This window comes from Vidua macroura, chromosome 29, assembly GCF_024509145.1.
Source record: "Vidua macroura isolate BioBank_ID:100142 chromosome 29, ASM2450914v1, whole genome shotgun sequence".
NCBI classification, from domain to species: Eukaryota; Metazoa; Chordata; class Aves; order Passeriformes; family Viduidae; genus Vidua; species Vidua macroura.
This window is the reverse complement of record NC_071599.1, coordinates 1545544-1573172: the sequence shown is the minus strand read 5'-3', so window position 1 is coordinate 1573172 and position 27629 is coordinate 1545544. Positions and strand designations below refer to the sequence as shown.

At 42.1% G+C, this 27629-nt stretch overlaps 1 protein-coding gene across 1 annotated transcript; it reads right to left on the bottom strand.

The window, feature by feature from the left end:
- Window positions 1-3819: 3819 nt before the first annotated feature.
- TUFT1 (tuftelin 1) lies at window positions 3820-26986 on the bottom strand. Its single transcript, XM_054001257.1, has 13 exons — window positions 26875-26986; window positions 25664-25733; window positions 24345-24448; window positions 16763-16837; window positions 15144-15251; window positions 13584-13643; window positions 13077-13157; window positions 12173-12284; window positions 10861-10955; window positions 9394-9499; window positions 7227-7310; window positions 5240-5343; window positions 3820-4746 (listed from the first exon to the last, which is right to left on the bottom strand). The coding sequence occupies exons 1-13, from the start codon at window positions 26974-26976 to the stop codon at window positions 4438-4440; spliced, it is 1410 nt and encodes a 469-aa protein (XP_053857232.1). The 5' UTR covers window positions 26977-26986; the 3' UTR covers window positions 3820-4437.
- Between the last annotated feature and the right edge of the window lie 643 nt (window positions 26987-27629).

Genomic DNA, 27629 nt, shown 5'->3' with positions numbered 1-27629 from the left:
GCCCAAAACCCCTCCGGCAACTCCAAAAAACCCCAAACGACCGAGGATTTACCCCAGATCCAAGCTGCCCCCTCCTCAAACCTTTGCTGCCCTGACAGTCCCAAAGAAACCCTACAGATGACATCAGGAACCCGGCCGGCCGCTTTCCTTCCCTGGGTTTTGGGTTCAGATTTGGGTTCAGATTTTCCTGGGTTTTGGGTTCAGATTTTCCTGGGTTTTGGGTTCAGATTTGATTTCAGATTTTCCTGGGTTTTAGGTTCAGATTTGTTTTCAGATTTTCCTGGGTTTTGGGTTCAGATTTGTTTTCAGATTTTCCTGGGTTTTGGGTTCAGATTTGATTTCAGATTTTCCTGGGTTTTGGGTTCAGATTTGTTTTCAGATTTTCCTGGGTTTTGGGTTCAGATTTGATTTCAGATTTTCCTGGGTTTTGGGTTCAGATTTTCCTGGGTTTTGGGTTCAGATTCGGTTTCAGATTTTCCTGGGTTTTGGGTTCAGATTTGGGTTCAGATTTTCCTGGGTTTTGGGTTCAGATTTGGTTTCAGATTTTCCTGGGTTTTGGGTTCAGATTTGATTTCAGATTTTCCTGGGTTTTGGGTTCAGATTTTCCTGGGTTTTGGGTTCAGATTTTCCTGGGTTTTGGGTTCAGATTTGATTTCAGATTTTCCTGGGTTTTGGGTTCAGATTTTCCTGGGTTTTGGGTTCAGATTTGGTTTCAGATTTTCCTGGGTTTTGGGTTCAGATTTGATTTCAGATTTTCCTGGGTTTTGGGTTCAGATTTTCCTGGGTTTTGGGTTCAGATTTGATTTCAGATTTTCCTGGGTTTTGGGTTCAGATTTGGGTTCAGATTTTCCTGGGTTTTGGGTTCAGATTTTCCTGGGTTTTGGGTTCAGATTTTCCTGGGTTTTGGGTTCAGATTTGATTTCAGATTTTCCTGGGTTTTGGGTTCAGATTTGGGTTCAGATTTTCCTGGGTTTTGGGTTCAGATTTTCCTGGGTTTTGGGTTCAGATTTGATTTCAGATTTTCCTGGGTTTTAGGTTCAGATTTGTTTTCAGATTTTCCTGGGTTTTGGGTTCAGATTTGGTTTCAGATTTTCCTGGGTTTTGGGTTCAGATTTTCCTGGGTTTTGGGTTCAGATTTGGTTTCAGATTTTCCTGGGTTTTGGGTTCAGGTCTTTCTTATCTTACCAGTTCCGTGTATCCTCGTGTGTCCCTGTCTTGGTTTTAAATTTGGGAGAGAATCTTTAAAGGGGTTCTTCTAGCAGGCAGATTTAATTGCCTTTTCTCCTTGAGTGGTTCGGGGAAAGATACTTTTTTTTTGGGAGAACAGCGGAAAAAACTGTTGATTAAACAATATTAAACGATGGAATTTCTTGCTGCTTTAAAAGAGAGACAAATTTAGACAAATTCCACCCCCCTGCCCGGGGTGTTGTTGTTCTTTTGGTTGTTTAGTCTAGAGTAGGGTTGAGCAGGTTTAAAAAAAAGAAAAAAAAAAAAAAAAAAACAAACTACAGTTCAGGGAATTTCTTTGCCTCAGTTAGTTAAAACTAACTAAAAAGTAAAGGAGGGCTCTGTCTCGCTGGTTTGTCTGCAGACAGCACAGCCCGGGAGAAGGAATGTGGAGGAGTGAGTGCAGTTTTTGGAAACAAACTCTGCGCTTTTTCTCTCTCCTTTTACTTCTGGAACAAGTCTTAAAAGTGCAAAACTTATTATTCAGCAGAAATAGAATAGATGATTGGGGATAAAAGTGTTTTGCAGTCAATTTAGGACGATCCCCAGTGTTATCCCCTCCCCATGGGTGTCGGCCCCAGGCTGCTGGCCACATTCCTTCCCCAGGGAAAATGTTGGGGTTTTGGGATCAGATTTGGGGGTCTGGTCTTTCTTAGCTTACCGGTTCCGTGTATTCTCGCGTGTCCCCCGCGTTATCCCCTCCCCACGGATGTCAGCCCCGTGCTGGCCATTGGGTTTTCTCCTCTGCCACTCCAGTGACCGCTGCCCCGTCCGGCCCCGGGAATTCCGTGTCCATCACCTCATTCCCGGGGTCCTTATTCCCACTTGAGACTTCATTTTTGTTAAACAAAATCCTTGCGTGCCACCTTGGGACTTGGGGCACAGCTGGCCCTGAGCCCCGGTGTCCATCCCCGCCGTGTCCCCACCGGCCGTTGTGGCAACGTCACCGCCGCGGCGTCTGCTGCCCCCACCTCAAACCTCTGCTGCCCTGACCGTCCCAAGGGCACCCTACAAATGACATCAGGAACCTGGGCTGGCCACTTTTCCTTCCCAGGAAAAAGGGCCGGTCTTTGTCTCCAGGGGCCTGTGGCCCTGAGTTGGAAGCCACCTCCAAAAACCCCAAACGACCGAGGATTTACCCCAGATCCAACCTGCCCCCTCCTCAAACCTGTGCTGCCCTGACCGTGCCAAGGGCACCCTACAAATGACATCAGGAACGCGGGCTGGCCACTTTTCCTTCCCAGGAAAAAGTGTTGGGGTTTTGGGATCAGATTTGGGGGTCTGGTCTCTCTTAGCTTACCGGTTCCGTGTATCCTCGCGTGTCCCCCGCGTTATCCCCTCCCCACGGATGTCAGCCCCATGCTGGCCATTGGGTTTTCTCCCGTGCCACTCCAGTGACCGCTGCCCTGTCCGGCCCCGGGAATTCCGTGTCCATCACCTCATTCCCGGGGTCCCTTATTCCCACTTGAGACTTCATTTTTGTTAAACAAAATCCTTGCGTGCCACCTTGGGACTTCACTTGGGAATTCCGTGTCCATCACCTCATTCCCGGGGTCCTTTATTCCCACTTGAGATTTCATTTTTGTTAAACAAAATCCTTGCGTGCCACCTTGGGACTTGGGGCACAGCTGGCCCTGAGCCCCGGTGTCCATCCCCGCCGTGTCCCCACCGGCCGTTGTGGCAACGTCACCGCCGCGGCGTCCGCTGCCCCCACCTCAAACCTGTGCTGCCCTGACCGTGCCAAGGGCACCCTACAAATGACATCAGGAACCCGGGCTGGCCACTTTTCCTTCCCAGGAAAAAGGGCCGGTCTGTGTCTCCAGGGGCCGCCTCCAAAAAAAATCCGAACAACCAAGGATATTCCCAGTTGTCCCCGGGGTCCCCTCTTGGTCATTCCCGAAGGGTCCAGACCCTTTGGAGAGGAATTCAGGTGAATCTGAGACCCCTCAAAGCCCGAGTCACCCACGTTTTGGGAACTGGGAAAATCCTAATCCCAATCCCAAAGTTTCTCCATTCCCATGGAATCAGGGCCTGGAAAAACCCCAAAAGCCAAAAAAAAAAAAAACCTGGAAAAATTCCCAAATTCCTGATCTAAGCCCTCCTGGTTTTGAAAACTGGGAAAATCCTAATCCCAAAGTTTCTCCATTCCCATGGAATCAGGGCCTGGAAAAACCCCAAAAGCAAAAAAAAAAAAAAAAAAAAAAAAAAACCTGGAAAAATCCCCAAATTCCCCAAATTCCTGATCTAAGCCCCCCTGGTTTTGAAAACTGGGAAAATCCCAGTCCTGGGAAAATCCTAATCCCAAAGTTTCTCCATTCCCATGGAATCAGGGCCTGGAAAAACCCCAAAAGCCAAAAAAAAAAAAAAAACCCTGGAAAAATCCCCAAATTCCTGACCTAAGCCCTCCTGGTTTTGAAAAACTGGGAAAATCCCAGTCCTGGGAAAATCCTAATCCCAAAGTTTCTCCATTCCCATGGAATCAGGGCCTGGAAAAACCAAAAAGCCAAAAAAAAAAACCCCAGGAAAACTCCCCCTCAACGTCCCCCCCCCAAAAAATTCCCAATCTTTTCCAAGCAACCAAAACGTCTGGGATTTAAAGCAGACAGAATTTTTTATTTTTAATAAGAAAACCAGGAATTAAAAAATTCCAAGGGAATCCCAAGGGATCCCGGTTGGAGCCTCTGGGGTCAAACGTGGGATTGGGGCAGTCCTGGGCCAAAATTCCCAGGAATTCCGGCCTGTGCCCATCCCCCACCTCACCGGGAGACTCTGATAATTTAGGGAAATAAATACAGGGAATAAAATCCCAAAATCGCGGGAATTCCAACAATAATCATTTGGGGGGGGTGGGGGGGGGAAAGCATGGAATTCTGCAGGAGAAGCATGGAATTCTGTGAGAAAAACCACAGGATTCTGCAGGAAAAACATGGAATTTTTAGGGTTGGGAGAGCATTTTCCAAGTCCAAGTGTGGTGCTGGAGGTCGGAGATGGCGGCTCCCAGATTTTTTGGAATTTTTCTTCAGGGAAAAAAAAAAAAAAAAAAAAAGAAAAAAAAAAAAAAAAAAAAAAAAAAAAAAAAAAAAAAAAAAAAAAAAAAAAAAAAAAAAAAAAAAAAAAAAAAAAAAAAAAAAAAAAAAAAAAGAAAAAAAAAAAAAAAAAAAAAAAAAAAAAAAAAAAAATCAGAAGCCGAGATTTTGATTTGGAAACTCCTCAAAAAAAACCAAAAAAAAATAAAAACCAATGTGAAGTCCTAAATTCGGTTGGGAAAAAACCTCTGGAATCCACACGGGGATGGCGAGAGCTGGAAAATCGCTGGGGAAAAAAAGGGGGAAAATGCCAGATTCCGACCTGGAATCGTGCCCATGGCAATCCCAAACCTCTTCCCTCGGGAAGGGCTCTGAGTCCAGCTGGGAATTCCGATCTTTCCGAAGGGGAAGGATCCGGCTGGGCCCGGATCCCGAAATTCAGGTTTCCACCACTCGGATCAGGGGCAGCGGCTTGGGGCCCGGGAGGCGTTTGCTGGGAAAAGGGGAAGAAGGAAAAAAAAGAAGAAAAGTGAATTTTCTGTTGGAAAAAAAAAAAAAAAAAAAACAGGGAAAAGGGTTTTGGGGTGATTCCCAAAAATTCCTGAGGGAGGGATTTGGGATCTGCTGGAGACGTGGAAAAATCAGGGGAGGTTTCGATTATCCCCCGAATGTGGAAGAGCATCCCAAAATTCCAAAAGTTGATCCCTAAATCCAGAAGAGAACCCCAAAACCCAACAGCTCATCCCAAAATCCCAAAGAGAATCCCTCTCCCAAAAAAAAAAAAAAAAAGAAATCCAGAAGGGGAAAAAAAAAAAAAAAAAACCAACAAAAAAAACCCAAATCCAGAAGAGAATTCCTAAAATCCGGACGGCGCTTCCAAAACTGCAGCCCCCAAATCCACAAAATTCCTTGCCCCAATCCAAGGAGAATCCCCAAATGCAGAAGAGATCCCGGAATTCCCGGAATTCCCGGAATTCCCGCCGCACCTGCTGACGTATTCCGACTTGGAGCGCGCAGGCCGGGCGCTGCTCCCGCCCCGGCTCACTTGGTTCTCGATCAGGTGCTCGATCCGGTCGTGCATCTCCAGATTCTGGGGAAAAAAATTGGGATTTGGGATCAGGAAAGGATTTTCCAACCCCCTGAGGAGCTCCCTTCGGGATTTTTTTGGGATTTGAGCGTGGGAATGGGGAATTCTGAGTTATTTGGGAAGGTTTGTCCCAGGAAAAATGAGGATCAGGGGGGATTTTCTCCCTCAAAATCCTCAATCTCACTTTGGGCTTGGGAATTCCAGGAATTTGGGATTGGGAAAGGATTTTCCAACCCTTGGGGATCTCCCTTCTGTGCCCAGAACAGGAATTTTTTTGGGATTTGAGTGTGGGAATGGGGAGTTCTGAGTTATTTGGGAAGGTTTGTCCCAGGAAAAATGAGGATCAGGGGGGAATTTTCTACCTCAAAATCCTCAATCTCACTTTGGGCTTGGGAATTCCAGGAATTTGGAATAAAATGGAATTTGGGATCTGGGAAAGGATTTTCCAACCCCTGAGGAGATCCCTTCTGCACCCAGAACAGGAATTTTTTGGGGATTTGAGCGTGGGAATGGGGAGTTCCCTGAGTTATTTGGGAAGGTTTGTCCCAGGAAAAATGAGGATCAGGGAGGAATTTTCTCTCTCAAAATCCTCAATCTCACTTTTGCCTTGGGAATTTCCCAGGAAATTTGGAATAAAATTGGGATTTGGGATCTGGGAAAGGATTTTCCAACCCCTGGGGATCTCCCTTGTGGGATGGTCCTTCTTTACCCAGAACAGGAATTTTTTTTGGGATTTGAGCGTGGGAATGAAGCTGGGAAGTTCCTGAGTTATTTGGGAAGGTTTGTCCCAGGAAAAATGAGGATTAGGGGGGAATTTTCTACCTCAAAATTCTCAATCTCACTTTGGGCTTGGGAATTTCCCAGGAATTTGGGATCTGGGAAGGATTTTCCAACCCCTGGGGATCTCCCATCAGTACCTGGAACAGGAATTTTTTGGGATTGGGGGAAATTTGGAGTGTGGGAATGGGACTGCGAAGTTCCTGAGTTATTTGGGAAGGTTTGTCCCAGGAAAAATGAGGATCAGGGGGGATTTTCTACCTCAAAATCCTCAATCTCACTTTGGGCTTGGGAATTCCAGGAATTTGGGATCCAGGAAAGGATTTTCCAACCCTCTGAGGAGCTCCCTTCGGGATTTTTTTGGGATTTGAGCGTGGGAATGGGAAGTTCCTGAGTTATTTGGGAAGGTTTGTCCCAGGAAAAATGAGGATCAGGGAGGAATTTTCTCCCTCAAAATCCTCAATCTCACTTTGGGCTTGGGAATTTCCCAGGAATTTGGAATAAAATTGGGATTTGGGATCGGGAAAGGATTTTCCAACCCTCTGAGGAGCTCCCTTCGGGATTTTTTTGGGATTTGAGCGTGGGAATGGGGAATTCTGAGTTATTTGGGAAGGTTTGTCCCAGGAAAAATGAGGATCAGGGGGGAATTTTCTCCCTCAAAATTCTCAATCTCACTTTGGGCTTGGGAATTCCAGGAATTTGGGATCGGGGAAAGGATTTTCCAACCCTCTGAGGAGATCCCTTTGGGATTTTTTTGGGATTTGAGCGTGGGAATGGGGAATTCTGAGTTATTTGGGAAGGTTTGTCCCAGGAAAAATGAGGATCAGGGAGAATTTCTCCCTCAAAATTCTCAATCTCACTTTGGGCTTGGGAATTTCCCAGGAAATTTCCCAAATCCCGCTGGAATTGCTCTGGCTCATGGTGGGAATTTGGTTTTTTCCAGCTTTTTTTTTGGCCTTTTGAGATTTTCTAAATCCTGATTCCCTCCCTTTTCCCTGCTTTTCCTGCATTCCCAATTCCCCAACCACCTCCACGAGGAGCCCAACCCCAATCCCAACATTCCCAGAAGATCCAAGGTGGGATCCAGCTCCCAGAATTCCGGCTCCCACCTCTGCTTCCAGGTAGGAAACTCTTTCCTTCAGCTCCTGGATCGCAGCGTCCTTGGCCTGGATCACGCTCTTGGAATTCTGCAGCTGCAAACGTCCCCAAGGGATGGACAATTCCCGGGTTTTTCCCAGTTTTTCCCAGTTTTTTTCCCAGATTTTTTTCATGGATTTTTCCCAGTTTTCTTCATGGATTTTGCCTGGCTTTTTCCCAGTTTTTCCCCAGATTTTTTCACGGATTTTTCCCAGATTTTTTCCAGGCTTTTTCCCCAGATTTTTTCCCAGATTTTTTCATGGATTTTGCCTGGATTTTTCCCAGATGTTTTCCAGGCTTTTTCCCCACTTTTTTTCCCAGATTTTTTCATGGATTTTTCCCAGTTTTTCCCCAGATTTTTTCATGGATTTTTTCCAGGCTTTTTCCCCTGATTTTTTCCAGGCTTTTTCCCAGATTTTTTCATGGATTTTTCCCAGTTTTTTTCATGGATTTTTCCCAGTTTTTTCCCAGATTTTTTCATGGATTTTGCCTGGATTTTTTCCAGTTTTTTTCCAGGCTTTTCCCCAGATTTTTTCCAGGATTTTCCCAGTTTTTTCCCAGATTTTTTCATGGATTTTGCCTGGCTTTTTCCCAGTTTTTCCCAGATTTTTTCCCAGATTTTTTCATGGATTTTGCCTGGATTTTTCCCAGTTTTTTTCATGGATTTTCCCCAGATTTTTTCCAGGCTTTTTCCCAGTTTTTCCCCAGATTTTTTCATGGATTTTGCCTGGATTTTTCCCAGATTTTTCCCAGATTTTTCCCAGATTTTTTCATGGATTTTTCCCAGTTTTTTTCATGGATTTTGCCTGGCTTTTTCCCAGTTTTTCCCAGATTTTTTCATGGATTTTGCCTGGATTTTTCCCAGATTTTTGGGGGGATTTTTCCCAGATTTTTTTCCCAGATTTTTTCATGGATTTTGCCTGGATTTTTCCCAGTTTTTGGATTTTCCCCAGATTTTTTCCAGGCTTTTTCCCAGTTTTTCCCCAGATTTTTTCAAGGATTTTGCCTGGATTTTTCCCACTTTTTTTCCCAGATTTTTTCATGGATTTTTCCCAGATTTTTTTCCAGGCTTTTCTCCAGATTTTTTCATGGATTTTCCCACTTTTTTTCCCAGATTTTTTTCATGGATTTTGCCTGGATTTTTCCCAGATTTTTTCCAGGTTTTTCCCCAGTTTTTTCCCAGTTTTTTTCATGGATTTTGCCTGGATTTTTCCCAGATTTTTTCCAGGTTTTTCCCCAGTTTTTTCCCAGTTTTTTTCATGGATTTTGCCTGGATTTTTCCCAGATTTTTCCCAGATTTTTTCATGGATTTTGCTGGATTTTTCCCAGATTTTTAAATGGATTTTTCACAGTTTTTTCCCAGATTTTTTCATGGATTTTTGCCTGGATTTTTCATGGATTTTTTCATGATTTTTTCATGGATTTTTCCTGGCTTTTCCACATTTTTTTTCCCAGATTTTTTCACGGATTTTGCCTGGATTTTTCCCAGTTTTTTCTCAAGATTTTTTCCCAGATTTTTTCATGGATTTTTCCCATTTTTTTTCATGGATTTTTCCAGATTTTTTCATGGATTTTTTCCAGGCTTTTTCCCAGATTTTTTCATGGATTTTTTCCAGGCTTTTTCCCAGATTTTTTCATGGATTTTGCCTGGCTTTTTCCCAGTTTTTCCCAGATTTTTTCATGGATTTTGCCTGGCTTTTTCCCAGTTTTTCCCAGATTTTTTCACGGATTTTCCCCAGATTTTTTCCAGGCTTTTTCCCAGTTTTTCCCCAGATTTTTTCATGGATTTTGCCTGGATTTTTCCCACTTTTTTTTCCCAGATTTTTTCATGGATTTTTCCCAGATTTTTCCCAGATTTTTTCATGGATTTTTTCCAGGCTTTTCCCCCTGATTTTTTCCAGGCTTTTTCCCAGATTTTTTCATGGATTTTGCCTGGATTTTCCCCAGATTTTTTCCTGGGTTTTTCTCCCAGTTTTTCCCAGATTTTTTCATGTTTTTTTCCCAGTTTTTCCTGGTTTTCCCCTTTTTTTTCCCCCCCGCATTTCCACTTTTTTTCCCCACAATTTCCCCCATTTTCCCTGTTTGTTTTTTTTCTTTTTTCCTGGATTTTCCAGGTTTTTTTCCCAGTTTTCCCATCACCTGCTCGATCATCTGGCGGACTTTGCGCTGCTGGCTCTTGAGCATGTCGTCCAGGTGATGGATTTTCTCCCGGAGCGCTGCCACCTCCTTCTCCAGCTGGGATGAGCTGAGAAAACACCAGGAAAAATCTCCGGGAACAGCCTCCCAAAAAAAAAAAAATTGGGAATGGTCACATCAAAAAAAAAAAAAAAAAAAAAACTAAAAAAAATGGGATTCCTAGTCCAAAAAAAAAAAAAAAAAAGGGAATGGTCACATAAAAAAAAAAAAAAAAAAACTAAAAAAAACTAAAAAAAAAATGGAATTCCTACTCCAAAAAAAAAGCCTGGGAATGGTCACATCAAAAAAAAAAAAAAAAAAAACCTAAAAAAAAATGGAATTCCCACTCAAAAAAAAAAAAAAAAAAGGGAATGGTCACATCCAAAAAAAAAAAAAAAACTAAAAAAAAATGGAATTCCTACTCCAAAAAAAAAAAAATTGGGAATTCCCACATCAAAAAAAAAAAAACAAAACTAAAAAAAAAATGGAATTCCTACTCCAAAAAAAAAAAAAAAAATTGGGAATGGTCACATCAAAAAAAAAAAACAAAAACCTAAAAAACCCTGGAATTCCTACTCTAAAAAAAACTGGGAATGGTCACATCAAAAAAAAAAAAAAAACTAAAAAATGGAATTCCTACTCCAAAAAAAAAAAAAAAAAAATTGGGAATGTTCAGCTAAAAAAAATGGGATTGCTCACAGTAAAAAAAAAGCTGGGAATGTTCATCCCAAAAAAAAACCCCCAAAAAATTGGGAATGTTCATCCCAAAAAAAACCCCAAAAAATAAAAAACCTGGGAATGTTCGCAGCAAGAAACCTCTGGAATTTTGACTCAAAAAAAAAAAGAAAAGGGAATGGGCACCAACCAAAAAAAGCCAGGAATGCCCATCCCAAAAAACCGCTCAGATGTCGGGAATTGGGAATTCCTGGGATTTTCTCATTCCCGGGATTCCCATTCCTGGATTCCCCCCATTCCCAAAATTCCCATTCCCAAAATTCCCATTCCTGGATTTCCCCATTCCCAGAATTCCTATTCCCAGATTCCCCCATTCCCAGAATTCCCATTCCCGGAATTCCCATTCCCAGAATTCCCCCCATTCCCGAATTCCCATTCCCAGGGTTCCCATTCCCGGATTCCCCCCATTCCCAGAATTCCCCCCATTCCTGGAATTCCCATTCCCAGAATTCCCATTCCCGGGTTCCCATTCCCGGAATTCCCATTCCTGGATTCCCCCCCATTCCCAGATTTCCCATTCCCGGAATTCCCATTCCCGATTCCCATTCCCAGATTCCCATTCCCAGAATTCCCCCCATTCCCAGATTCCCATTCCTGGAATTCCCATTCCCGGATTCCCCCCATTCCCAGAATTCCCCCCATTCCAGAATTCCCATTCCCAGATTCCCATTCCCGATTCCCATTCCCGATTCCCACCGCTCCTGCTGTGCTGCTCTCTCCCCTTCCTCCTTCCGGAGCCGCTCCAGCTCCGCCTGTCCCGACTCCATCCGCGCCAGCAGATCCCGGTGATCCTGCGGAGCGGGGAACGGGATAATGGGATACAGGGATAATGGGATAATGGGATCCGGGAATGGCACCCGGGAACGGGATAATGGGATAATGGGATAATGGGATAATGGGATCCGGGAATGGGACCCGGGAACGGGATAATGGGATAATGGGATAATGGGATAATGGGATCCGGGAATGGGACCCGGGAACGGGATAATGGGATGGGATCCGGGAATGGGATAATGGGATGGGATAAGGGGATATGGGAACAGGATACAGGAATGGGATAATGGGATCTGGGAACGGGATCCGGGAATGGGACCCGGGAATGGGATCCAGGAATGGGATAATGGGATGGGATAATGGGATCTGGGAACGGGATCCGGGAACGGGATCTGGGAATGGGATCCAGGAACAGGATATGGGAATGGAATAATAGGATAATGGGATATGGGAATGGGATCCAGAAATGGGATAATGGGATACGGGTACGGGATCCGGGAATGGGATAATGAGATCCGGGAACGGGATATTGGGATACGGGATAATGGGATCTGGGAATGGGATAATGGGATGGGATAAGGGGATATGGGAATGGGATAATGGGATCCAGAAACAGGATAATGGGATGGGATAATGGGATATGGGATAATGGGATCTGGGAATGGGATACAAGGATGGGATAATGGGATACAGAGATGGGATAACGGGATCCGGGAACAGGATCCAGGGATGGCACAGTGGGAAACCAGAAATGGGTCGGGATATCGGGAATGGGTCGGGATATCAGGAATGGGGTGGGATATCGGGAATGGGGTGGGATATCGGGAATGGGTCGGGATATCGGGAATGGGGTGGGATATCGGGAATGGGTCGGGATATCGGGAATGGGGTGGGATATTGGGAATGGGTCGGGATATCGGGAATGGGGTGGGATATCGGGAATGGGTCGGGATATCGGGAATGGGGTGGGATATTGGGAATGGGTCGGGATATCGGGAATGGGTCGGGATATCGGGAATGGGGTGGGGATATCGGGAATGGGTCGGGATATCGGGAATGGGGTGGGATATCAGGAATGGGTCGGGATATCGGGAATGGGGTGGGATATCGGGAATGGGTCGGGATATCGGGAATGGGGTGGGATATCGGGAATGGGTCGGGATATCGGGAATGGCCCCCAGCTCATCCCAATCCCAACCCCTCATCCCAGTCCTGCTCCCCGATCCCAAATCACCTTCTCCATGTCCGCCAGGAGCCTCCGGAGCTGCTCCGCCTCCGTCTCCGCGCGCGGCCCGCGCGCGGAATTCGCTCCGCTCGGCGTCCTCCCGGCTCCGCAGCAGCGCCCCCTGCAGCGGGAGAGCCGGGAGTGCCGGGAATGCCGGGAGTGCCGGGAATGCCGGGAATGCCGGCTCTCAGGACACGTTCCCAAACTTTCCCGGACATCCCGCAAAATCATTCCTCAAAAAAAAACCCCCAAAAAAAATCCCCCAGCGCCTCCTCTAAAATTCCAACTAAAATTCCCGGAATTTGGGCAAAATTCTCCCGCGGGATTCCGGCTGAAATCCCGGATTTTTCGGGAATTCCCGGCTGAAATCCCGGATTTTTCGGGATTCCGGCTGAAATCCCGGATTTTTTGGAATTCCGGGTTTTTTGGGAATTCCGGTTGAAATCCCAGATTTTCGGGAATCCGGGGTGAAATCCTGGATTTCTGTGAAATCCCACATTTTTCGGGATTCCGGGTGAAAACCCAGATTTTTTGGGAATTCCGGCTGAAATCCCAGATTTTCGGGATTCCGGCTGAAATCCCGGATTTTTGGGATTCCGGCTGAAATCCCGGATTTTCGGGAATTCTGTCTGAAATCCCGGATTTTCGGGGATTCCGGGTTTTTCGGGAATTCCGGCTGAAATCCCGGATTTTTGGGAATTCCGGCTGAAATCCCGGATTTTGGGAATTCCAGCTGAAATCCCAGATTTTCGGGAATTCCATGTGAAATCCCGGATTTTTAGGAATTCCATGTGAAATCCCAGATTTTTGGGATTCCAGCTGAAATCCCGGATTTTTGGGAATTCCGGCTGAAATCCCGGATTTTCAGGAATTCCATGTGAAATCCCGGATTTTTTGGGAATTCCCGGCTCACCTCCAGGCCGCTCCGCTCCCGCTGGTGCCGCTTTTCCGCCTCCTGGAGCCTCCGCAGGAGCTGCGGGGCCTCGGGATCCTCCTGCGGGAACGACCCCAAAAAAATCCCAAAACCTCCAAAAAATCCCCAAATTCTTTTTCCCCAACAGCTCCAAAATTCCCCAAATTTTCCTTCTCCAAGATATGAAAAATTCCCATTTTTTTTTTTTTTTCCCCCAAAGTCAAGAAATCCCAAATTTTGAATTTCCCAAGAGCTCCAAAATCCCCAAAAAAAAAAAAATTTTGGGGGAATTTTTCACTTAAAAAAAAAAATCCCAAAACTTCCCAAATCCCGATGAAAACTTGGGAATTTCAGGGCTGGAAACTCGCTGGGAAACGCCAACAAAATCCCAAATTAATCCCAAATATCCCCCCCTGTTTTGGGGTGGAAAAAAGGGATTTTTTCTCAATGTTTTGATCCCGATCCCAAATTCCATCCCGGAAAATTCCCGATTTTTTTTTTCCCTACCGGTTTTTCCCGGGAATTTCCCCGGCAGGAGCAGCTCCGGTTCCGTTTCTCCAGCCCCACCTGGAATCCAAAGGAAAAAAGGGGAAAAAAAATTGGGATTTATCCCAATTCCAGGTGAAATCCCGGATTTTCGGGAATTCCGGCTGAAATCCCGGAATTTTCGGAATCCCGGATTTTTTGGGATTCCGGCTGAAATCCCGGATTTTTTGGGGATTCCGGGTTTTTTCGGGAATTCCCGGCTGAAATCCCGGAATTTTTGGGGAATTCCGGCTGAAATCCCGGATTTTTTGGGGATTCTGGGTGAAATCCCGGATTTTTTGGAATCCCGGATTTTTCAGGATTCCGGCTGAAATCCCGGATTTTTTGGAATTCTGGGTTTTTTGGGAATTCCGGTTGAAATCCTGGATTTTCGGGAATTCCATGTGAAATCCCAGATTTTCGGGATTCCATGTGAAATCCCGGATTTTTTGGGAATTCCCGGCTGAAATCCCGGAATTTTCGGAATTCCAGCTGAAATCCCGGATTTTTTTGGGAATTCTGGGTGAAATCCCGGAATTTTTGGGATTCTGGGTGAAATCCCGGATTTTTCGGAATTCCGGGTTTTTCGGGAATTCCAGCTGAAATCCCGGAATTTCGGGAATTCCGGCTGAAATCCCAGATTTTTTGGGATTCTGGGTGAAATCCCAGATTTTTCAGGCTTCTGGCTGAAATCCCGGATTTTTTGGAATCCCGGATTTTTTGGGGATTCCGGCTGAAATCCTGGATTTTCGGGATTCCATGTGAAATCCTGGATTTTCAGGAATTCCAGCTGAAATCCCGGAATTTTTGGGGATTCCGGATTTTTCGGAATTCCGGCTGAAATCCCGGATTTTTCGGGAATTCTGGGTGAAATCCCGGATTTTTTGGAATTCCGGGTTTTTTGGGAATTCCAGCTGAAATCCCGGATTTTTTGGGAATTCTGGGTGAAATCCCGGAATTTTCGGGAATTCCGGGTGAAATCCCGGATTTTTCGGGATTTATCCCAAATTTTTTTTTTTTAATTTCTAATTACTCGATTCCCTCTTCCCAAATTTCAATGGATGAATTCCCATTTTTTTTTTTTTCCTTATTTTTTCAAAGCTTTTCCCCCCAATTTTCACGGATTTATTCCCAAATTTTTTTTTTTTTCTCCCACATTTTTAAATCCAAGAATTTTTTTTGTCCCATTTCCAAACTTTCAATCCATTTATTCCCAAATTTCCATGGATTTATTCCCATTTTTTTTATTTCCTTGCTCCTACTTCCCAATTTGAGGCAAAATATGGGAATTTTACCAACTCCAAAATTCCAGGATCATCCTAAAATCCCGCCAGAAAATCCCAAAATTCATATTTTTCCCCAAAAAAAATGGGAATTTTCCTCTTTTCCCTCCCAAAAATTTGGAATTTTTCCCTTTTACCACCTCAAAAATGGGAATTCCTCCCTTTTTCCCACCAGAAAATTGGGATTTCTCCCCCTTTTCCCACCCCAAATCCCAATGGAAAATTCCATTTTTTTTTCTGTAATTCCCCAATTTTTTACCTCAGAGCTCCCCTGGAATTCCCAAAATTCCCCAAATTCCCGAAATTCCGTCCGGGTTTGGAGTTTGGTGCTCAAATCTTCCCGGAGTTTTTTGAGGGCGCTCCCAGCCTGGGAAAAAAATTGGGAAAAAAAAGAAAATTTTGGGGTTTTTTTTTTTGGGATTTGGGAATTTCCAGGGAAAAAAATCCAAAAAAAAAAGAGGGAAAATCCAATGGAATGAAAATAAATGGAAAAAACTTTTGGAATTCTGGGGGATTTTTTTGGGAATTTGGGGAAAATTCTTGGGGAAAAATTTTGGGGGAATTTTACAGGAATTTTTTGGGTGATTCAGGGAAAAGTTGAGGGAATTTTGGGGGAATTTCAGGGGAATTCAGGGAATTTTTGGGGGAATTTTTTGGGGAATTTTTTGGGAGTTTTGGGGGGAATTTGAGCCAAGATTTGGGAGAAATATGGGAGGGATTTTGTGGGAATTTTGCAGAATTTTCCTGGGAATTCTGTGGAATTTTGGGAATTTTGCAGAAATTTGGAATTTGGGGAATTTGGACTTGGAAATTTGGGAATTTGGGAGGATTTTTTGGGAATTTTGCCGAATTTTCCTGGGAATTTGGGAAATATGTGGGAATTTTTGGGAATTTTCCTGGGAATTTGTGGGAATTTTTTGGAATTTGTGGGAATTTGGGAGGATTTTTTTTGAATTTTACAGAATTTTCCTGGGAATTCTGTGGAATTTTGGGAATTTTTGGGAATTTTCCAGAATTTTCATGGGAATTCCTGGGAATTTGGGAGGATTTTTTTGGGAATTTGCGGGAATTTTTCAGAATTTTCCTGGGAATTCAGGAGGATTTTTTGGAAATTTTGGGAAGTTTACAGAATTTTCCTGGGAATTCTGCGGAATTTTGGGAATTTATGGGAATTTTGCAGAATTTGGGAGGATTTTTTGGGGAATTTTTGGGAATTTTCCAGAATTCTCCGGGAATTCCGCGGAATTTTGGGAATTTGTGGGAACGTTGCAGAATTTGGGAGGATTTTTTGGGAATTCGGGAGGATTTTTTTGGGAATTTGGGAGGATTTTTTTGGGGAATTTTCGGGAATGTTGCAGAATTTTCTGGGAATTCTGCGGAATTTGGGGAATTTGTGGGAACGTTGCAGAATTCGGGAGGATTTTTTGGGAATTTGGGAGGATTTTTTTTGGAATTTGTGGGAATGTTGCAGAATTTGGGAGGATTTTTTGGGAATTTGTGGGAATGTTGCAGAATTTGGGAGGATTTTTTTGGGAATTTTTGGGAATGTTGCCGAATTCTCCTGGGAATTCGGGAGGATTTTTTTGGGAATTTGGGAGGATTTTTTTGGGAATTTTTGGGAATGTTGCCGAATTCTCCGGGAATTCGGGAGGATTTTTTTGGGAATTTTTGGGAATGTTGCAGAATTTGGGAGGATTTTTTGGGAATTTAGGAGGATTTTTTTGGGAATTTGGGAGGATTTTTTGGGAATTTGGGAGGATTTTTTGGGAATTTGGGAGGATTTTTTTGGGAATGTTGCAGAATTTGGGAGGATTTTTTGGGAATTTTTGGGAATGTTCCCGAATTCTCCGTGCACTCCGCGGGGTTTGGGGACTTCACCTCGTGGCCGTGCCGCCCTTCGCTCTCGAGCGGCGTCAGCGGCTCCTCGGGGTCAGCGCGAGCCTTGAGATAAACCTGGAGCGGGAAGGGAGCGAGAGGGGCTCGGGAGGGGCCGGGACCGGCCCAGGGAGCCCCGGGAGCCCCCAGAGCTGCACGGGGCCTTGGTGTGCCCGCATTTCCCCATTAAATCTGAAATTTCCCCTTTAAATCTGAATTTTCCCCCATTAAATTCAACTTTTCCCCATTAAATTTGAATTTTTCCCGTTTAAATCTGATTTTTTTCCCATTTAAATTTGAATTTTTCCCATTAAATTCAAATTTTCCCCATTAAATTCAAATTTTCCCCCATTAAATTCGAATTTTCCCCATTAAATTCGAATTTTCCCCCATTAAATTCGAATTTTTCCCCATTAAATTTGAGTTTTCCCCCATTAAATTTGAATTTTTCCCCCATTAAATTTGAATTTTCCCAGTTTAAATCTGAATTTTTCCCATTTAAATTTGAATTTTCCCCATTAAATTTGAATTTTTCCCATTTAAATTTGAATTTTTAGAATTTAAATTTGAATTTTCCCTGTTTAAATTTCAATTTTTTCCGTTTAAATTTGAATTTTTAGCAATTAAATTTGAATTTTTTCCCATTTAAATTTGAATTTTCCCAGTTTAAATTTGAATTTTCCCCATTAAATTTGAAATTTTCCCCTTTAAAATCGAATTTTCCCCATTTAAATTTGAATTTTTCTCATTTAAATCTGAAATTTTCCCCTTTAAATTCGAATTTTCCCCTGTTAAATTTGAATTTTTAGCATTTAAATCTGAATTTTTCCCGTTAAAATCTGAATTTTTCCCGTTTAATTTTGAATTTTTACCATTTAAATTTGAATTTTTCCAGTTTAAATTCGACTTTTCCCCCATTAAATTCGAATTTTCCCCATTAAATTTGAATTTTTCCAGTTTAAATTTGAATTTTCCCCCATTAAATTTGAATTTTCTCATTTAAATTCGAATTTTTCTCATTTAAATCTGAATTTTTCCCCTTTAAATTCGAATTTTTAGCATTTAAATCTGAATTTTTCCCATTTAAATTTGAATTTTTCTCATTTAAATCTGAATTTTTTCCCGTTTAAATTTGAATTTTTCCCATTTAAATCTGAATTTTCCCATTAAATTTGAATTTTTCCCATTAAATTTGAATTTTCTCATTTAAATTCGAATTTTTCCCGTTTAAATCTGAATTTTTTCTCATTTAAATCTGAATTTTTCCCGTTAAATTTGAATTTTTCCCATTTAAATCTGAATTTTCCCCCTTAAATTTTAATTTTCCCCCTTAAATTTGAATTTTCCCATTTAAATTTGAATTTTTCCTGTTTAAATTTGAATTTTCCCCGTTTAAAATCTGAATTTTTCCCGTTTAATTTTGAATTTTCCCCCATTAAATTCGAATTTTCCCGTTTAAATCTGAATTTTTCCTCATTAAATTCGAATTTTTCCTCCTTTAAATTTGAATTTTCCCCCATTAAATTCGACTTTTCCCCATTAAATTCGAATTTTCCCCATTAAATTTGAATTTTTAGCATTTAAATCTGAATTTTTTCCCGTTTAAATTTTGAATTTTTCCTGTTTAAATTTGAATTTTCCCCCATTAAATTTGAATTTTTCCCATTAAATTTGAATTTCTCATTTAAATTCGAATTTTCTCATTTAAATCTGAATTTTTCCCCTTTAAATTCGAATTTTTTAGCATTTAAATCTGAATTTTTCCCGTTTAAATTTGAATTTTTCCCATTTAAATTTGAATTTTTTTCCCATTAAATTTGAATTATTCCCATTTAAATCTGAAATTTTCCCCTTTAAATTCGAATTTTCCCCTGTTAACTTTGAATTTTTCCCATTAAATTTGAATTTTCCCCGTTAAAATCTGAATTTTTCCCATTTAATTTTGAATTTTCCCCATTAAATTTGAATTTTTCCATTTAAATTTGAATTTTTCCCCTTTAAATTTGAATTTTTCCCCATTAAATTTGAATTTTTCCGTTAATTTTGAAATTTTCCCGTTAAATCTGATTTCCCAGTTTAAATTTGAATTTTCCCCCATTAAATTCGAATTTTCCCTGTTTAAATTTGAATTTTCCCAGTTTAATTTTGAAATTTTCCCCATTTAAATTTGAATTTTTCCCCATTAAATTCGAATTTTTCTCATTTAAATCTGAATTTTTCCCATTAAATTTGAATTTTCCCCATTAAATTTCAAATTTTCCCATTAAATTTTAAATTTTCCCTTTAAATTTGAATTTTCCCCCATTTAAATTTGAATTTTTCTGTTAAATTCGAATTTTTCTCATTTTAAATCGGAATTTTTCCCATTAAATTTGAATTTTTCCCGTTTAATTTTGAATTTTTCCCATTTAAATCTGAATTTTTCCCGTTTAAATTCGAATTTTCCCCATTTAAATTTGATTTTTCCCGTTAAATTTGAATTTCCTGGGAGAGGTTTCCTCGCCTTTGTTGCTCCCCAGGAGTGAAATTCCCTGAAATCCCCACGGAATTCCCAAAATCCCACCGGGGAATTCCCCAAATCCTTCAAAGCCATCCCCAAATCCCCAAATCCAAGGAAAACTCGGTGGGAATTTGTGGGAATTTTGGGATAATTTAATGGGAATTTGGGGGAGATTTGGGAGAATTTTTTTGGAAAAAAATCGGGAATCTTGTGGGAATTTTGGGGAATTTTTTTTTGGAATTGCAGCGAACTGGGGGGCGAATTTGGGGGGAATTTTTTGGGATTTTGTGGGAATTTTGGGGGATTTTTTTTTGAATTTTGGGGGAATTTTGGGAGAATTTTGGGGGAATTTTTTTTTGGAATTTTATGGGAATTTTGGGGGGAATTTTTTGGGAATTTTGGGGGAATTTTGGGGGAATTTTGGGGGGATTTTTTTTGGGAATTTTTTGGGAATTTTGGGGGATTTTTTGGGGAATTTTGGGGGAATTTTGGGGGAATTTTGGGAGAATTTTGGGGGGAATTTTTTGGGAATTTTGGGGGAATTTTTTTGGGAATTTTGGGGAGAATTTTGGGGGAATTTTTTGGGAATTTTATGGGAATTTTGGGGGATTTTTTGGGGAATTTTGGGGGAATTTTTTGGGAATTTTGGGGGATTTTTTGGGGAATTTTGGGGGCATTTTTTTGGAATTTTGGGAATTTTTTGGGAATTTTGTGGGAATTTTGGGGGAATTTTGGGGAGAATTTTGGGGGATTTTTTTGGGAATTTTTTGGGGATTTTTTGGGGAATTTTGGGGGATTTTTTGGGGAATTTTGGGGGATTTTTTGGGGAATGTTGGGGGAATTTTGGGAGAATTTTGGGGGAATTTTTTGGGAATTTTGTGGGAATTTTGGGGGATTTTTGGGGGGAATTTTTGGGGAATTTTTTGGGAATTTTGTGGGAATTTTGGGGGAATTTTGTGGGAATTTTGGGGGATTTTTTGGGGAATTTTGGGGGATTTTTTGGGGGAATGTTGGGGGGAATTTTTTGGGAATTTTGGGGGAATTTTGGGGGATTTTTTTGGGAATTTTTTGGGAATTTTGTGGGAATTTTGGGAGAATTTTGGGGGAATTTTGGGGGAATTTTGTGGGAATTTTGGGGGATTTTTTGGGGAATTTTGGGGGAATTTTTTGGGAATTTTGGGGGAATTTTGGGAGAATTTTGGGGGAATTTTTTGGGAATTTTATGGGAATTTTGGGGGATTTTTTGGGGAATTTTGGGGAATTTTTTGGGAATTTTGGGGGATTTTTGGGGGATTTTTTGGGGAATTTTGGGGGCATTTTTTTTGGAATTTTGGGAATTTTTTGGGAATTTTGTGGGAATTTTGGGGGAATTTTGGGAGAATTTTGGGGGATTTTTTTGGGAATTTTTTTGGGGATTTTTTGGGGAATTTTGGGGGATTTTTTGGGGAATTTTGGGGGAATTTTGGGAGAATTTTTGGGGGAAATTTTTTGGGAATTTTGTGGGAATTTTGGGGGAATTTTTTGGGAATTTTGGGGGAATTTTGGGGATTTTTTGGGGAATTTTGGGGGGAATTTTTTGGGAATTTTGGGGGAATTTTGGGGAATTTTGAGGGAATTTTTTGGGATTTTTGTGGGAATTTTGGGAGAATTTTGGGGGAATTTTTTGGGAATTTTGGGGGAATTTTGGGGAGAATTTTGGGGGAATTTTTTGGGGAATTTTGGGGGGAATTTTGGGAGAATTTTGGGGGAAATTTTGGTATTTTTATGGGAATTTTGGGGATTTTTTTGGGGAATTTTGGGGGAATTTTTTGGGAATTTTGGGAATTTTGGGGGAATTTTTTGGGAATTTTGGGGGATTTTTTGGTTGATTTTTTGGGGAATTTTGGGGGGAATTTTTTTGGAATTTTGGGGGGAATTTTTGGGGGAATTTTTTGGGGAATTTTGGGGGAATTTTGGGAGAATTCTGGGGGAATTTTTTTGGGAATTTTTTGGGAATTTTATGGGAATTTTGGGGGATTTTTTGGGGAATTTTGGGGAATTTTTTTGGGAATTTTGGGGAATTTTTTGGGGAATTTTGGGGGAATTTGATTTTGGAATTTTGTGGGAATTTTTGGGGGATTTTTTGGGGAATTTTGGGGGAATATTTTTGGGAATTTTGGGGGAATTTTGGGGGATTTTTTTGGGAATTTTGGGGAAATTTTTTGGGAATTTTGGGGAAATTTTTTGGGAATTTTGTGGGAATTTTTGGGGAATTTTTTGGGAATTTTGGGAATTTTGGGGGAATTTTGTGGGAATTTTGGGGAATTTTGTGGGAATTTTGGGGGATTTTTTGGGAATTTTGGGGGAAATTTGGGAGAATTTTGGGGGATTTTTTGGGAATTTTATGGGAATTTTGGGGGAATTTTTTGGGAATTTTGGGGGAATTTTTTGGGAATTTTGGGGGAATTTTATGGGAATTTTTCGGGAATTTTGGGGGATTTTTTGGGAATTTTATGGGAATTTTGGGGGATTTTTTGGGGAATTTTGGGGGGAATTTTTTGGGAATTTTTGGGGAATTTTGTGGGAATTTTGGGGGATTTTGGGGGGAATTTTGGGGGAATTTTTTGGGAATTTTGGGGGAATTTTGGGAGAATTTTGGGGGATTTTTTGGGAATTTTATGGGAATTTTATGGGAATTTTGGGGGGAATTTTTTGGGAATTTTGGGGGATTTTTTGGGAATTATGGGGGAATTTTTTGGGAATTTTGTGGGAATTTTGGGGGAATTTTTTGGGAATTTTGGGGGATTTTTTTTGGGAATTTTGGGGGAATTTTTTGGGAATTTTGGGGGAATTTTGTGGGAATTTTGGGGGATTTTTTGGGGAATTTTTGGGGGAATTTTGTGGGAATTTTGGGGGATTTTTTGGGGGAATTTTGGGGGAATTTTTTTGGGAATTTTGTGGGAATTTTGGGGGATTTTTTGGGGAATTTTTTGGGAATTTTGTGGGAATTTTGGGGAATTTTTTGGGAATTTTATGGGAATTTTGGGGGATTTTTTGGGGAATTTTGGGGGAATTTTTTGGGAATTTTGGGGGAATTTTGGGAGAATTTTGGGGGAATTTTATGGGAATTTTGGGGGATTTTTTGGGGAATGTTGGGGGAATTTTTGGGAATTTTTCTGGAATTTTGGGGGAATTTTGGTGGAATTTTGGGAGCAATAATGAGGCAATTTTATGGGATATTTGTAGGAATTTGCAGCCGTTTTTGCTGGGGATCTTACTGGTACTTTTGATGGGAATTTTATCACCCCTCTCTCTCCCCAAAATCCCAAGGAATAAGCCCAAAAAAAACCCCCAAATATTCCCAGGATTTGGGGCACCTCGATGATCTCCTCGTCGCCATCCTTGGATTTGACGCATTCCGAGGCCAAAATTCGGGAATTCCTCGATCTTTTGTGGGAATTTTTTGGGATTTTTTTTGGAATTTCAGGGGGAATTTTGGTGGAATTTTGGGAGAATAATGAGGAATTTATGGGAATTTTTCCAGAATTTGGAGCTGTTTTTGCTGGGATCTTATTGGAATTTTGATGGGAATTTTATCAGCCTCTCTTTCCCCAAACCCCAAGGAAAAATCCCAAAAAAACCCCAAAATTCCCAGGATTTGGGGCACCTTGATGATCTCCTCGTCGCCATCCTTGGATTTGACGCATTCCGAGGCCAAAATTTGGGAATTCCTCCATCTTTTGTGGGAATTTCTTGGGAATTTTTTGGGAATTTCAGGGGGGAATTTTGATGGGAATTTTATCACCCCACTCTTTGCCCAAATCCCAAGGAAAAATCCCCAAAAAAACCCCAAAAATTCCCAGGATTTGGGGCACCTCGATGATCTCCTCGTCGCCATCCTTGGATTTGACGCATTCCGAGGGGCAAAATTCGGGAATTCCTCGATTTTTGTGGGAATTTTTTGGGAATTTTTTGGGAATTTCAGGGGAGGAACTTTGTGGGAATTTTATCACCCCCTCTCTTTCCTCAAATCCCAAGGAAAAATCCCCAAAAAAACCCCAAAATTCCCAGGATTTGGGGCACCTTGATGATCTCCTCGTCGCCATCCTTGGATTTGACGCATTCCGAGGGCAAAATTTGGGGAATTCCTCGATCTTTTGTGGGAATTTCTTGGGAATTTTTTGGGAATTTCAGGGGGGAATTTTGATGGGAATTTTATCACCCCACTCTTTCCCCAAATCCCAAGGAAAAATCCCAAAAAAAAAACCCCAAAATTCCCAGGATTTGGGGCACCTCGATGATCTCCTCGTCGCCATTTTTGGATTTGACGCATTCCGAGGCCAAAATTTGGGAATTCCTTGATTTTTGTGGGATTTTTTTGGGGAATTTTGATGGGAATTTTATCACCCCACTCTTTCCTCAAATCCCAAAGAATAATCCCCCAAAAAAACCCCAAAATTCCCAGGATTTGGGGCACCTCGATGATCTCCTTGCCGCCATCCTTGGATTTGACGAATTCCGAGGGCAAAATTTGGGAATTCCTCGATCTTTTGTGGGAATTTCTTGGGAATTTTTTGGGAATTTCAAGGGGAATTTTGATGGGAATTTTATCATCCCACTCTTTGCCCAAATCCCAAGGAATAATCCCAAAAAAACCCCAAAATTCCCAGGATTTGGGGCACCTCGATGATCTCCTCGTCGCCATTTTTGGATCTGGAGCATTGGATGCCAAAATTCGGGAATTCCTCAATTTTTGTGGGAATTTTTTGGGAATTTCAGGGGGAATTTTGATGGGAATTTTATCACCCCACTCTTTCCCCCAAATCCCAAGGAAATAATCCCAAAAAAAAACCCCAAAATTCCCAGGATTTGGGGCACCTCGATGATCTCCTCATCCCCATTTTTGGATTTGACGCATTCCGAGGCCAAAATTCGGGAATTCCTCGATCTTTTGTGGGAATTTCTTGGGATTTTTTTGGAATTTCAGGGGGAATTTTGGTGGAGATCTTACTGGAATTTTGATGGGAATTTTATCACCCCTCTCTCTCCCCAAACCCCAAGGAATAATCCCAAAAAAAACCCCAAAATTCCCAGGATTTGGGGCACCTTGATGATCTCCTCGTCGCCGTCCTTGGATTTGACGCATTCCGAGGCCAAGGAATTCCCGGGTCCGACCTCTTGGCCACCATGGCGAAGCTCCTTCCCACCGGCTTTGGGGGAAAAGGCGGCGATTTCGGGAAAAAAAATTTCCCAGGAAAACCCCACAGTTGGGATTTGTCACCTTTTGTCCTCAAAAATCCCAAATTTGGAGGGAAAATTCCAGGATTTTCATGGGAAAATCCAGGTTTTTATTTCAGCTACGGGTCATAAACTCATTCCTTGTCCTAAAATTATCCCCAAAAATGTGGATTTTCCCACAGAATCCCAAATTTTCCCCAAAAAATTCTGGATTATCACCCCAAAAATCACAGAATTATCCCCAAATTCCCCTTTTCCCCCCAAAAATTCCCATTTTCCTCCCCAAACCCCCAAATTTCCCCTCAAGATCCCAAATTTTCCCCCAAAATCCCAAATTTTCCCCCAAAATTCACAGAAAAATCCCAAATTTCTCTTCCCCCCCTCCCAAATCCAGATTTTCACCCAGAATTCCCCACAAAATTCCCAGAATTATCCCAAAATTCCCCTTTTCCCCCCAAAATTTTCCCATTTCCTCCCCCAAAATTCCCATTTCTCCCCCCCAGATTCCCAGATTTTCCCCCAAATTCTCAAACTTTCCCCTGAAATTCCCAGAATTATCCCAAAATTCCCCTTTTTCCCCTCAAAAATTCCCATTTTCCCCCAAAATTCCCAGAATTATCCCAAAATTCCCTTTTTTCCCCAAAAAATTCCCATTTTCCTCCCCAAAATCCCCAAATTTTCCCCCAAAATTCCCAAATTTTCCCCCAAAATTCCCAGAATTATCCCAAAATTCCCTTTTTTCCCCAAAAAATTCCCAATTTTCCTCCCCAAAATCCCCAAATTTCCCCCAAAATCCCCTAATTTTCCCCCAAAATTCCCAAATTTTCCCAGAAAAATCCCAAATTTTAACCCCAAAATTCCCAGAATTATCCCAAAATTCCCTTTTTTCCCCAAAAAAATTCCCATTTTCCTCCCAAAATCCCCAAATTTTCCCCAAAAATCCCCTAATTTTCCCCCAAAATTCCCAAATTTTCCCAGAAAAATCCCAAATTTTAACCCCAAAATTCCCAGAATTATCCCAAAATTCCCTTTTTCCCCAAAAAAATTCCCATTTTCCTCCCCAAAATCCCCAAAATTCCCCCCAAAATTCCCATTTCTCCCCCCCCAGATTCCCAGATTTCCCCCCAGATTCCCATTTTCCCCTGGAATTCCCAGAATTCCCCTCCCCAATCCCGGTTTTTCCGCACCTTCTGTTTGGGCCGGGGGTCCCCGGGGGTGGTCTCGGGGCAGGCGCAGCCTCAGCACCGGCCCGGCATCCTAAGGGTTAAACGCGGCTTTTGGGGCAAAGGCCAGCTCGGGAGAAATGGGGGAAATCCGGGAAAATCCGGGAAAATCCGGGGAAAAATCCGGGAAAATCCAGGAAAAATCCCGGGAAAAATCCCGGGAAAAATCCGGGATAAAGCCAGGGAAAATCCGGGAAAAATCCGGGAAAAAATCCGGGAAAAATCCGGGAAAATCCAGGAAAAATCCCGGGAAAAAATCCCGGGAAAAATCCGGGATAAAGCCAGGGAAAATCCGGGAAAAATCCGGGAAAAATCCGGGAAAATCCGGGATAAAGCCAGGGAAATCCGGGAAAATCCGGGGAAAAAGCCAGAGAAAATCCGGGAAAAATCCGGGGATAAATGCAGGGAAAATCAGGGAAAAATCTGGGATAAAGCCGGGAAAAATCTGGGAAAAATCCGGGATAAAGCCAGGGAAAAATCCGGGATAAAGCCAGGGAAAATCAGGGAAAAATCACGGATAAATCTGGGATAAAGCTGGGATAAAGCCAGGAAAAATCCGGGAAAATCCGGGAAAAATCCGGGATAAATGCAGGAAAAATCCGGGAAAAATCTGGATAAAGCCGGGATAAAGCCAGGGAAAAATCCGGGAAAAAATCTGGGATAAATCCGGGATAAATCCGGGATAAAGCCAGAGAAAATCCGGGAAAAATCCGGGATAAATCCGGGAAAAATCCGGGATAAATCCAGGAAAAAATCCGGGAAAAATCCGGGATTAATCCGGGAAAAATCCGGGATAAATCCAGGGAAAATCCAGGAAAAAATCCGGGATTAATCCAGGAAAAATCCGGGTAATATCCAGGAAAAATCCAGAAAAAATCCAGGATAAATCCAGGAAAAACCCGGGATAAATCCAGGAAAAATCCGGGATAAATCCAGGATAAATCCAGGAAAAACCCAGGATAAATCCAGGATAAATCCAGGAAAAACCCGTGATTAATCCAGGAAAAATCCGGGATAAATCCAGGAAAAACCCGGGATAAATCCAGGAAAAACCCGGGATAAATCCAGGAAAAATCCAGGATAAATCCAGGAAAACAGAGACAAGCAGAAGGAAAAAGTGACACCGGATCCGGGTTTTTTTGGGGTGGAATTTTCCAGGAATTCCAGGACTACACCTCTGGATTCCAGGCGGATCCGGAGCCTCCTCCGGAATCTTCCGGGGATCCGGGGGAATTTTCCGGGCAGGGAAATTCTGGGAATTCCGTGGGGCGCCTCATGCTCAGCTCCTGCTGGGAAAAATCTGCCCTGAACCAGAAAATTCCCCAAAATTCCCAAATTTTCATTCCCAAGGGGATTTTTTTTTTTTTTTTTAGGGGTGGGAATTCAGCAAGAATGGGAATTTTGGGAATCTCAAAATCCCAAGCTCATCCCAGAATTCCAAAGGTGAATTTTTCCAAGGTTTTTTTTTCCATAATTTCCATTTCCAAAGGATTTTTTTTTTTTCTTTGGGGAAAAAGTTTGGATGGATGGGGAGAGACTCCCAAAAATCCTGGAATGGGGGATCCCAAAAAAAAAAAAAACTCGGGAATTTTGGGAATTCCCAGCGATCCCAAACCGCTCCTTAAAAGGCTGGGAATGAGGAATTTCCTCTGGAAAACCGGGAAAAATCCCGGAGTTTGCCAAATCCATAAAAACCTCTGTGACCGTTGGATTTGAGACACAAAATTCCCAAATTTCCCGGGATTTGGGGCGGGGTTGGATTTTTGGGAATGTGCCGGCCCCGCCCCAAGGGCCTGGATGGGAAAAGCGGGAAAAAAAAAAAAAAAAAAATTTGGGAAAACTTCCTCAAATCCCAGCCGGCCCCGCCCCTTGGAATTCGGAATTCCCAAAAAAAAAATCGGGATTTTGGGCAAAAATTCCCGGGAATTCC

Bases quoted from the DNA above. Each gene is read 5' to 3' on its own strand.
- TUFT1 (XM_054001257.1), bottom strand. From the start codon at position 26,976: ATGAGGCGCCCCACGGAATTCCCAGAATTTCCCTGCCCGGAAAATTCC. The intron at 25,734-26,874 runs GTGTAGTCCTGG...TTTAACCCTTAG, and splicing joins GATCCGCCTGGAATCCAGAG to GATGCCGGGCCGGTGCTGAG. The intron at 15,252-16,762 runs GTGAAGTCCCCA...TTTTTTTCCCAG, and splicing joins AAGGGCGGCACGGCCACGAG to GCTGGGAGCGCCCTCAAAAA.